At 37.7% G+C, this 11,857-nt stretch overlaps 6 protein-coding genes across 6 annotated transcripts; 2 read left to right on the top strand and 4 right to left on the bottom strand.

Moving 5' to 3' along the window:
- Positions 1-525: 525 nt before the first annotated feature.
- On the top strand, positions 526-2,012 carry C9374_011197 (uncharacterized protein; the record flags this gene model as incomplete). Its single annotated transcript, XM_044686825.1, has 2 exons — positions 526-930; positions 1,098-2,012. 2 exons carry the CDS (start codon positions 526-528, stop codon positions 2,010-2,012), a joined length of 1,320 nt encoding a protein of 439 aa, XP_044543292.1.
- Positions 2,013-2,067: 55 nt separating this feature from the next.
- On the top strand, positions 2,068-3,240 carry C9374_011196 (uncharacterized protein; the record flags this gene model as incomplete). The annotated part of the gene is made up of 1 exon (XM_044686824.1): positions 2,068-3,240. The coding sequence occupies one exon, from the start codon at positions 2,068-2,070 to the stop codon at positions 3,238-3,240; it is 1,173 nt and encodes a 390-aa protein (XP_044543291.1).
- A 50-nt stretch (positions 3,241-3,290) lies between these two features.
- On the bottom strand, positions 3,291-4,768 carry C9374_011195 (uncharacterized protein; the record flags this gene model as incomplete). Its single annotated transcript, XM_044686823.1, has 2 exons — positions 3,291-3,802; positions 3,856-4,768. The coding sequence occupies 2 exons, from the start codon at positions 4,766-4,768 to the stop codon at positions 3,291-3,293; spliced, it is 1,425 nt and encodes a 474-aa protein (XP_044543290.1).
- A 103-nt stretch (positions 4,769-4,871) lies between these two features.
- C9374_011194 (uncharacterized protein) lies at positions 4,872-6,383 on the bottom strand (the record flags this gene model as incomplete). Its single annotated transcript, XM_044686822.1, has 1 exon — positions 4,872-6,383. The coding sequence occupies one exon, from the start codon at positions 6,381-6,383 to the stop codon at positions 4,872-4,874; it is 1,512 nt and encodes a 503-aa protein (XP_044543289.1).
- Positions 6,384-6,449: 66 nt separating this feature from the next.
- On the bottom strand, positions 6,450-7,550 carry C9374_011193 (uncharacterized protein; the record flags this gene model as incomplete). Its single annotated transcript, XM_044686821.1, has 2 exons — positions 6,450-7,036; positions 7,193-7,550. The coding sequence occupies 2 exons, from the start codon at positions 7,548-7,550 to the stop codon at positions 6,450-6,452; spliced, it is 945 nt and encodes a 314-aa protein (XP_044543288.1).
- Positions 7,551-7,629: 79 nt separating this feature from the next.
- On the bottom strand, positions 7,630-11,847 carry C9374_011192 (uncharacterized protein; the record flags this gene model as incomplete). The annotated part of the gene is made up of 1 exon (XM_044686820.1): positions 7,630-11,847. The coding sequence occupies one exon, from the start codon at positions 11,845-11,847 to the stop codon at positions 7,630-7,632; it is 4,218 nt and encodes a 1,405-aa protein (XP_044543287.1).
- Positions 11,848-11,857: the final 10 nt, after the last annotated feature.

Genomic DNA, 11,857 nt, shown 5'->3' with positions numbered 1-11,857 from the left:
AATTCGAGAATGTTCGTTCATTTAGATAAATTTTCAATAACAGGTGCGTGATTTGTTGGATGGATTTGTTGGCTAAGTGTGTACCTAATGAATACACTAAGATTGCCTTTCAATTTAGCAACTTTTTCATGTGGCTCGACCTTAACGGTGTTGCATTTCCTTGTCGGCAGCGACTGAAAAACTGTTGAAATTTCATACACAAAAACGAAAGCAACTGTATTACTCATCATTATTATTATTATTAAATTTCGTTTCCTTAGTTCACGATGTCTTTGCTGCTCACAAAACATTATCATTGCTTCCTGGTGCTGCTGTTGTGAGGTATGCAACACACCCATCACTACACGGTACTGGTGGTGCTGTTCTTGTTTCTTCTTAACCTGCATTTTAAGTTGAGTGAACTGTTCTTACTCCTTGATCCATTGTTAAAACTTGAATGTGCTCACCTATAGTGCGCAGCACTTGAGGCATTTCATTCGCTGCGACAGCAAAGAATTGCAGAAGCTGTTTTGAATTTCGAAAAAAATGAGAAAATTTGTTGTGTCATCGAATATTCATTCATCAGCTTCTCTCTTTCTCAAATCAGTTTCTCAACAACAATTTTGTTTCTATTCACGAGTGAAGAAGGAGCAAGAAACACCAACAAACGTAGAGAAAGAAGAGGGTTCCGTTCCTACAGTGCCAATTTCAAAACCAAACAGCATTGAACAACAGGTGAAACAAATTTTGGCATTCAACAATGACGGACAAGTCGCCGAGGCTGTTGAGGCCTATGGAAAACTCAAGAAGATGACCAAGCACATTGACTTGAAAACTATGAACGCAATTGTGAGTTCATTCGCTCCAAAGAGGCTTCTATTCAAGTGGTTTAAGCCATACAAGGATTATGTAGATATGTATGTAGAGGCTAGCAAGTTCAGACCAAAGGAAGTACGTTATTGTTGTTGTTTGTTCTAATATTTCTAATTATCTAAATTTCTAATATTATTTTCTAATAATTTTTCATCGTTTGATGATGATGGTCTTTCATGGACGACGATGAATTGCGAATCCGATTTGTTCATCAATGTTTTTTAAACAAACAACAATTATTTCAGAGATTGGAAGAAGCAAAGAGGGTGTTTTCCGATATTTACAAGTATCACAATTCACCTGATGCCATCTCCTATAATGCTCTGATGAAGGTACAATTGAGCACGGATGACGTTTTACATGTCTTTGATACATTCAACGAATTACAGGCATCAGGTATTGGCCAATCACCCATGTACAAGGAACAATTGTTGACCAGCATGGGTACCCTTTTGAGAGCATGTTCCATGCTTGAACAAGTTCAATTAGCTGAGGAAATTTACTTCTTCGCTCTGCAAGACATTATCAAAGAAAGACTTGGTTACTCTCACGAAAAGCCTTGGACTGCAAGTGAAAGCGTTTCATACTTGACATTTTGCAATACCATGTTGGATGTTTATGCAGAATCACGTGATCCATTTGCTTTCAAGTTTTTCGAGCAAATGGTTGCAAATTCATCGTCAGCTCACTTTTCTAACCAGAAAATAGATCAAAAAACACGATTCAAGAGATCACCTAAATTGTTAGGCTCTCTTAATGGCATCACATTTAACACATACGCAAAGGCCTGTATATTTATGGACCATAGAATGAAACTGGTAGAAATGGCAGAAAGGATGAGAGTTGAAGGTGTTCTCCAATCAGAATTGTCGAAACCAGTAAGACTTGAAATCAAGCATGCCTTAGAAACCTACACACAACCATTACACAAAGTACATAGAGCCGAGCTTTTATCTGAGGGCCCACATGACATGATTGCCACTGACCACTTTGCTGACTTGCGAGACTTCCTTATTATTGACGTGGACGACGAAAACGCTGCTGCATGGGGTAGAGATGTCGATACTAAGGACTTTAAGTTTATGAAATTCTTGAAACCAACTCATGACATGTACAAGATTGATTTGGGCGACAGTTTCAAAGGTCTTCTCAACCAATAAACGCGTTTGCAATAGATTGAGGTTCATGAACAGTTAAAAAAACAAAAGTTAAAAAATGAAAGCTCGCCGAGTTTTGAGCTCGCTGAATCTCGGAACAACTGCCACCTTGAGAAGTGTTTCTACTTTGAACAACAAATCATCAAGCATTGGATTTTGGAGATTGGCATCATGTAGTACATTGTTGCATCATGAAAACAAAAATTTCATTCAGGCCCGAAAATTCAATCAACAACCACCCATTTCATCATCAAGCCAAACCAATTCAATCAATACAACAACTACCACTACGACATCATGGCCACAGAAATTTGTAGAGTCTGCACCAAGCTCCATTCGACCCTATCTGTATCTGATGAGGCTTGATAAACCTATTGGTACATGGCTTTTGCTTTATCCGTGTTTATGGAGTTTGGCGTTTGCAGATGTTGCCTCTCTCATTCCGAGTATATATTATAGCGCTTTATTTGCAATTGGTGCAATAATTATGAGAGGTGCTGGATGTACAGTGAATGATATGTGGGATCGTGATTTTGACAAGCAAGTGGAAAGAACTAAAACGAGGCCAATTGCAAGCGGTCAAATATCCATGAAGAATGCAACGATATTCTTGGGAGCACAATTGTTAGCTGGCTTGGCAGTGTTGGTTCAATTCAATTATTACACAATTGCTGTGGGAGCTAGCTCATTGTTTTTTGTGTTTACCTATCCTCTCATGAAACGATTTACGTATTGGCCACAAAGTTATTTGGGCTTAACTTTCAATTGGGGTATTTTTGTAGGATATGCTGCCTTTGCAGGTTTCTGTAATTGGTCAATTTTAGTTCCCATGTATTTGGGCTCTATTGCATGGACTCTTGTCTATGACACTATTTATGCACATCAAGATAAGAAGGATGACAGAGACATTGGAGTCAAATCCACCGCTTTACTTTTTGGAGATCGTACAAGAGAAATTTTGACAGGATTTTCTCTGCTTTTCGGCGTCTGTGCATCTCTTGCTGGTCATAATGCTGGATATGACATGATTGAGCAATGGCCATATTTTCTCGCAATATTTTCTTCAGTTCTAGGATCCATTTACAAAATTCACACCATCGATTACAACAATTCCCAGCAATGCATGAAAACTTTTGTTCAAAACAAGTGGGTCGGATTTGTAATTTTACTTGGAATTATTGGTGCTAATTGGACCAAACGAAGAAGGGAAAAGCAGCCAACTCAACAATAACAATTTCAACAAGCTTTTTTGAACAATAGAGGAAGTTAGGTAAACTCTTTTTATTTATTGGTATTACTAACAATAGAGTGCGAAAGAGATGTGACTCGTTTTTTCTTTTCACTTAACCGCTTATCAATTTCTTCGTAGAGTTGCCTTGATGCTTTTGTAACTTCATGATCTTCTCCTAACAACTGTTCTCGTAGTTTATATGCTTTTTGGAAATAATTTAGAGCCTGTGGAAGATTTCTATCCTTAAATAATATTAATCCCATGTTGTGTAGAGCCAAAGCATAGTCATATGTATTCACACCAAGATGTTTCTTTCGGATGGCAATCACCTTATTTTGATATTCGACAGCTTTTTTGAATTTTCTTAAATCTTTCAAAACTTGGGACATATTTTCATAGGTAAGTGCCGTAATTGGGTGATCCTCTCCTAAAATTTTCTCTCGTATTCTTATGGATTTATCGTAATAATCAATAGCGTCCTCTAATCTAGATTGATGGTCGAATATTACTCCCATATTGTGATAAATATCTGACAAACATAAGCGATCGTCTCCCAAAATATCTGAATTCCAAGTCAGTTCTTTGAATTCACATGCTACTAATCATGTTACTTACTTTCAGCTAATTTTTGTGCCTTTTGAAACATGCCCAATGCTTCATCAAATCTCTTTTGATTGGTGTAAACGAGTGCAATATTAACAAGTGGAGAGACAATACCAGGAAAATTTTTTCCAAACTTATCCTCCAACCTTTGAATACATCTATGATACAATTCTAAGGCAGATTCTTCGTCACCTTGTCCATAGTAAGAAATTCCCATTGCTAAAAAGATATTGGCACACATCTCTGCATCCTCAATTTTAGATTTCATAAATATATTGAGACATTCATTGAAACGTTCAAGAGAGGCTTCATATTGTCCCTTATCATACAGTACCATTCCTCGTTCGTATTCATTTAAAATCAGTCCAATGGTGTGTTCATGTGATCCTTGTTGCAGTTTCGAAGTAGTGGTGGTCGGTTTTTCCTTTTTGTGTGCAGAGGCAGATCCTTGAAATTTAGGCCTAAATTCTGCAATATCAATATTCGATTCCTCTTGAGATTTATCATTTAAATAGTTTTGCCCAAATGGTTTTGAGATTGGCTTAGTTTGCTGAAAATTGTGTATCAGGGCATCAGGGTTGTTGTACTCCGTATTGGTCCTTAATGGAGGGTTTTTTTGATTTGGTTTTTCTGGTTGTAATTCCGATGGGGATGTTGCTTGAAAGGCTACCCTCCTATCTTCCATGCTTGATCCTGCTGTAGATGTTGTTGATTTACCTCCATTCAATGATGTAATATTTTCAGCTCTGGATGATGAGGGGCGTTTTTGTCTTGAGGGAGGTCTTGCTGATGATGAATCCGATGTTGCTAATTGCTGTTTTGGTTGATGATGCGATGAAATCTTGGATGCAGTGGTTGGCTCTTTTCCCTGTTGTTGTGGTTTTTGAATGTTGGTGAGCAAAGGGTTTGACGAAAAGTCATACATTTTTTTGGCGGGGCAGAAGTAAATTGTTTTTTAAAAAAGGAAACATAGTCCAAAAGAACCTCAATATTTCGAAACTTTATCATTCTTTTTAATAGAATTTTCCTTAGGCCAACAGGTATTTGACAGCACATGACCAAAGAGCATCATGTAATTCCTCATTGTATGCTCTCTGATAGGCATCTAATCTAGAAAAGTGCTCGTCCAGATTGGACAAGATCTTTGCAAATTTAGACAGTTCGATGGATGTTTCACGAAGCATGCCGTTTTTTCGTTCTTCTCTTCGTGTATTGACAATATCTTGGTATTGTTTCATGAGTCCTAGTAAACTGATATACATTTCTTTAAGCTCTTCTTCCTGTTCACGATCCATGTGAACTGTGTTAGGCTGAACAAAGACCTCAAAGTGATATCTCATTTGTTCCAAATAAAGTACAAATCTGTGATGAATGTTCTTTTCTTCCTTTCTCCATACAGAGCTAATCAAATCAAAACTTCTTCCCGTAATTGTCGCAATAAAATGTTTTACGTTGGTAGTATTTACTTCTTCTTCCTGAGAGTCATTACTCCAAGTTTTAATTCGGTCTTCGTCGAAAGACTTGGTATTGTTGAAGAGAGTCAATGAGAGAGGATGTCTGACCAAACGCAATGAGCTAGTGATTTCAACGTATTTTTTGATTAATTTGACCTCATTGTCACTAATTCTACCTTTTCTGCTTGGTGTCTTTAAATTGTATTTTTTCCTTAATATTACGTATTTTTCGTCTTCAAAATCTTGTTTAAGTTTGTTTCGCAACTCCACATTAGTAGTGGTAGAACAAATAAATTTAAACAGTACTGAATGAGGTTCAATAGAAAGTACATTTGATTGCTTCGCTTCTATTTTAGATGTAGCAGTTTCGTTAGTAGTGGTTTCCAATTGCGTAATACTCGTCATCTTTTGTTTTTTTCTTGATGGTTCCGCCTTTTGTTTTGGTATTGCCTTGCTAACATTTTCAGCAAATTTTCGATGTGTATCTTCTTCCTCATCATCATCGGAATCAAAAACAACAGCAGGATGACCCTCCTCATCTTCACTGCCTTGTTTAAACTTTTCGGTAAATCTCAACGATGCAAGTTGATTTTGCCTTTGGTTAGCATCCTTGTCATTGTTCTTTTTGGTCGTATTTGATGAAGAAAGGTTTGAATCAGCTCTAGTACTACTTCTGGTTCTTCTTCTTCGAATAGCCGTTTCTTCTTCCGATGATGCTAGTTGATCCACATGATCGGAATCACTTTCTTCCAAAATATCTACCTTCTCCTCTTCCTCTTCAGATGAATCATAAACAATGGCCTCCGAATTTTCCAATGATAATTTACTTGAATTTTGTGTTGTATCCATGTTTGTTGTTGGTGAGGGTGTGAGCGACGAGGCGTGTGGTTGTTGTGGTTTATCTGTGTTTGTGGTGGTTGCACTCGTGCCCAGTGGAATAGAACCCGTACTACTATTGCTTACAGGAGAAGTAGCCATCAAGGCCCGATTCACCATATGTTCCTTTGCCAATTCTCCTGAGGAGGATGTGCCAAGGATTCCCACTGATTTTCGAGCGGTAGGAATGATGGGTTTGAGATCTTGCATTTTTGTTTTTTTAAAAATACTAATAATTTTTCAACTTTTTGGAATAATTATTATTATTTAAGAATTTCATTCTGACACCACAACATGCTCCACAATGGTATGGAGAAGAGTTTTCACAAATTGTGCTTGATCATGCACTGGAATCAAATCATGAGGAGGAACATGAACGAATAAACTGTAACATGTTCTCTTCATTCCTTCTCCAATGTCAACAACGTTCTGAGAACACGAATATTGCAACGAGTTGTAATAACAATAATTGCAAATAAATAGACCTGCATCTTTGGAAGCTTTGCAATAAGCTCCTGATTGGGTAATGAGAGAAAGAGATTCTTGCAAGTCATTGTGCAATTCTTCGAGTTGTTTCAAAGCTTCTAATTGATTGGAAGAGAGAGCGTTTTTCGTGGATTTCACAATTTGAGTTTTTTCCAACTTGTGATTGGCAGTTTCGAGAACGAATTGTGAGAGTGGTGGATGGAGTTGGGAATTAAGTTGTAATTTTCTATTGACTGATTCAATGATGGAAGAAAGTTTGGTGCTGAAATTGCAATGGAGAAAGGTATCTTGTGGAAGGTGTTCATTGATGGGCTCATTCAGTGGTTGTTCTCCTTGTTCATCTTTTGCACGGAAGGTCTTTTCATTCTTTGCTCTTTCTATGAATGGTTGAAAGTTTGAGAATGGTCAAGTGGTAGTCGCATCGTATGTCATGTCCGTGACCATTGATGAAATGATTATTGGAAATAATTATTTTAAATAAATGTGAAATGATTATTTTAAATAATGCAAAATAATAGAATTGAAATCCATACCTTCTAGCTCGTACATGATACTATTTCCACTGACACCTAAATGAATGAAAATATCAATAGATTCATCATCTTGCTGATTTTGGACTGCATGACATTTCATTTCTTCAAAATATTGTTTCACTGCTTTCATTGAAGTTTCAATAATACTGTAATGAATGGGATTGATTTCATAATTATCATGAGATTGGAGTGTAAAATTCTCATTCTTTAATTTTTCAATGATCAATGTGGTTGGATTCTCTTTCACACCTGAAAAAGGTCCGAATCCTGTTAAATGCAAAGTAATTTTTTGTTTCTTCTTTGTTGGTTGATTGGTGGTGGTTGATGAGGAATTGTGGTGATCCGATGATGACAACATTTTAGATTCGGGTGGAAGCAAGATCACAAAATATATTTTTGAATATTTTTTTTGTAAAAAGCTTAAAGGTCAACTCCAACTATTGATCTTCATGAGGAAGATCAAAAATATCAGTTGACTTGTTTTCGCTTGGGGAAGGCTGTACATTGGGTGTCATGTTTGCTTGTTCTTCAACAACCACCCAGCTCTCTTGACGATCGAGTGGTTGACCCAAGGAAGACTCGGTCGCTGCATTATTATTTTCCTCTCCTCCTTGTAAAAGTTGTGTAATGTTTGCAGGAATGCCAGAAAGCCCAACTTCTTCAGGTTTGATGATACATCGATATTCCTCTGCCAATTCATTGTAACCAATCTTATCTAAAAATACTGCGTATTGTTGGTAAACGAAATATTTGAGCTTTCTACATGTCATTACAAAATCGTCATGATTCTTACTACTGCTATACAAAGGTTCACTTAATTTCGATGGAGACGAGACCTTAAGTATGAAATATCTGTGAAGCTCACTAAGTGGTAAATGTGGTAAATATTCGTCATAGGCCTTTGTGAACAATGAGGCAATATCATCAAGCTCGGACTTGTGTAAAAGGTCAAGTACCTCCTTGAAAAGTCCAAGGCTCATCCAAACGCCAATGGATTTCAATAGTTGATTATTACTTTGGAGATGGTCTGCCCATCTTGACAAGACAATTAAGCAATCATGATCTGGTAAAATACTTTTAGCAATACGGGCAGCTTTTTCCCACATGTCGAAATCTTGGAGAATACGGCATGCCTTTAATCCTTCTCCAATGGAACACAATAGCTGCACACCAAATTCAATATCATTCTCCTTCTTCAAAGAAATGAGTGAGCTTGCAACAAATTGAACAGTTTCTCTGAAATGTGAAGGAGAGTTGGAGGCAGCTAAAACAGTTGCATGTAAGAAATTGGCGTACAAATTCTTACTGTCAAGTGGTGTTTGCAACAATAGTTTGACCGCTTGGTCCTTTTGCAATAGTTCACTCTCATTTCTTGCAATGAAAGAGAATAAATCATTGACTTGCTCAGTTGGAGCACCTGATTTGAGTTTGTGTTGGAGAGTTTGGTCGTGTTGTTGCAAAATTTTCATTTCTTCATTTCTAACAGATTCGTTATCCCTCAACAAATCAAATGTGGTTGGAAGAGATGAATTCAAACAGACATTAGCATCAAATCTTTCTAATTCAGTCTTCTCTGTGAAGAAGTGTTCCTCTTCCTGTTGTGTTGCCGTTTCTTTTTGGGCCTCTTGATGTGTTGGAGTAATTTCTTGTTTGGAGAATTTTGTTAAAAATTCGATGGCCAATCTCCAAAATTGCTCTGCAATTCTATCACCAAAATATTGTGCTGCAAGAAGACATCTTTCAGCAGTGGTGGTAGCAGGATTTTTCAATTTGTGCAAAATATAATCAGGAATCAAGTATCTGTAGCTCTGCATCTTGTCATGAAGGCTGACAGATGCTTTTGTGTCAGTAATCACTTCTCCTACACAATTTCTGAAAGTGTTGGGTGAGTCAACAATTTCATTCTCGTTCATCATGTCATCGAATGATAACTTGTTATTCTCGATGAGAGCTCTAAAATATTGAGCTTCGTCATTCTTAAGGCAGCAAGGTGTCTTGATAAAATCACTTCGGCTGTGGAACATCAAGTTGGTATTACATGTGGTAAGCTGAATATCAAACACTAGAATAGAGCCTGAATTTGTGGAAATTACAGGATAATTGCCTCTTCCCCAATCAGCTGCCACCGCCTTAACATAGGCTGGAGAGCTGGCAAGTTTAACATTTTGATCAACGTCCCAAATACCAAAATCTCCATCCGCAAATAACACCAAAATATGATTATGCTCCTTACTGAACGCTATTTTCTTAATAAGACCTTTGTGTGTGTGCAAAACTCGAGACTTCTTTTTAGCCAAGTCCCAGATTGTGACAGTTCCTACATTGTCTCCTGAAACAAGAATGTCGTTCTTCCAAGCTAATGCAGAGACTGGAGTGAAGAAGACTTTCTGTTTTTTAACGTCAGGCTCAACCTTATAATTCTCAACCTTGTAGAAATGGAGTGAACCATCACTTGTGGTAAAGTATAACATTTCACGTTCTGGATGATTTTTAGACAGAGGAATCCACTCAAGAGCAGTGACATTGGTGAATGGAATCATCCTGATTAATTTCAGTGTGTCTAGTCTCCAAACCTCAATAGGTCTATCTTGCAAGATTATTACTAGATACTTGTAGCTGTTACTAACTCGAATACCCTTGATACCTCCGGCACGAGATGATTCTTCTCGCTTGTTCTGATCTTCTCTGTTAATGTCAATGGTTGTATGCTTTCCTGACAGGATATTCACAAGTCGAAGCTCATTATTCTTTCTGTCCTTTTTCTTTTCAAACACAGAAGAAGAAAAGCACAATAATGAGTTGGGACCATACCAACGAATACCTAATACTGGAGCGTTGTTGAAAACGTCATGCTTGACTTTGAGAGATCCAGTTAACAGATCGTAAATCATAATTAGACCATTGCTCGTACCAACAGCCACACGATCATCAAATGGAGAAACCTTAATGCTGCTCACAGTAGACCCAGTAAACTCTGTCAATCCATCAAGCATCCACTTTGAGTTAACCTTAATTTTTGTTGATGAAGCCTCAGGAGACGACTCACCTCCTGAGAGCATCTTGTTCGACAAGTTCACTCGCCACAACCAAATCTTACCATCTGCGCTTACTGCAGCAACTTTTGTGTGATCGAGTGGAGAGATCGATACACCATAAAGCAATCCTGGTCTATCGGCACCATGTTTCGATCCTCTTACCACGTCACACACAGTAGAATCATACTTTTCTCCATTGTATTCCCAAATGCACATAGTTCCATCATCGTGAAGTGAGTACATTACTTTAGGCTCATCTTCAAACGTGTATAAAGTTTGAAAATCTGATCGTCCTCCCTTCAAATGTTTACCATGAATGGTTGTTCGAATAGAAGAATCAAAAACAGTGACCTCCTTCTTTGCCACAACGTAAAATTGATTTCTTGTGTGAGGAGAGCATAAAAAGTCCTTCAATGTAGTCTGAGTGGCACCAGTCTTTTTATCCATACTACCATAAAGTCTTCGTTGAATTTCGGCAGGTTTCTTTTTGACATTTAAATCGTTCAAGAAATAGGTCCATCCACTCTCACTTGGCAAGCAACATGTTTTCAATGTGAAAGGATCAATTGAAAAACTTGTGATTGTTTCTGGAAACTCGACATCCCAAATTCTCGTTGCTGTTTGTACATTCCAAAGAGAAAATACATTATGTGCTGACAAGCTCATCAAATAAATATTGTCTCCATTCAACCATTTCAATTGAACAATTGATTTTTTGGTGTTGCCGTTATCTTCGGCAAAACTGGAAATTTTTCTTGCCTTCTTGTAGTCCCATATAACGATGAATCCTCCCTCGTCACCACTCGCAATCATATTGGTATTGCCTCTCTCTATTCCTCTCGATTTGCACATGTCGCACCATTCCACACAAGTTGTTAAATATCTGTGACCAAACAAAGATGATATTTGTTGCATTGAAACCGGATCAAAAATCATGACATAAGTTTGACAGCAGTAGGCAAGTAAATTGTTGTAGCCCCATGATGTTCTATTCTTGAATCTTTTGAACTTTTCTGCATTTTCCTGATACACATTGTTCAGCGAAAACTTTTCACTGGAACCAATTGTAAAGCTACTGTCCATTAAAGGAATTTGGAAAGGTAAAACTGAAGAGATGGTCTCTTTACCAGCTCCAAGTATAGAAGAAATGACATTTGATCCTGTGGATCCTGATGATGAAGATCCGCCCAATGAATTCAACACATTACCAATTCCACCTTCCATCACTGGTATTCTGTTCGGATCATAAATTGGAGGCCCAGGAATGATTTTTGGCTGAATACTGGGTACGCCTGATGATACCGTGGTCGTGTTGGATGCAGTGGATGAGTTTGAAAGAGAATGCACATGAATCGATGATGATGAATTTACAACTGTGCTGGTGCTCATGGCAGACGAAGAAATATTTTCTGCTGGCAATGATGAAACACCATCGAGACTTCTTTCAAGAGCAGGAGAAGAAGAATTGTCCAGCACCGACATGGGTGGAGAGGTGTTGCTCGTTGGTGTTGCTGTTGTTGTTATTGGATTGGTAGATTCCCCTTGATCCGATGATGATGAGATCATTGAAAAACCACTTTCATCAGCAACAAAACTATTTGGCTGTTGTTCGGATGTCATTTTTTTGTAG

This window comes from Naegleria lovaniensis (genome assembly GCF_003324165.1).
Source record: "Naegleria lovaniensis strain ATCC 30569 chromosome Unknown tig048, whole genome shotgun sequence".
Taxonomy (NCBI): Eukaryota; Heterolobosea; class Eutetramitea; order Acrasida; family Naegleriidae; genus Naegleria; species Naegleria lovaniensis.
The sequence above is the reverse complement of the archived record's forward strand: the minus strand, read 5'-3'. Positions and strand labels throughout refer to the sequence as shown.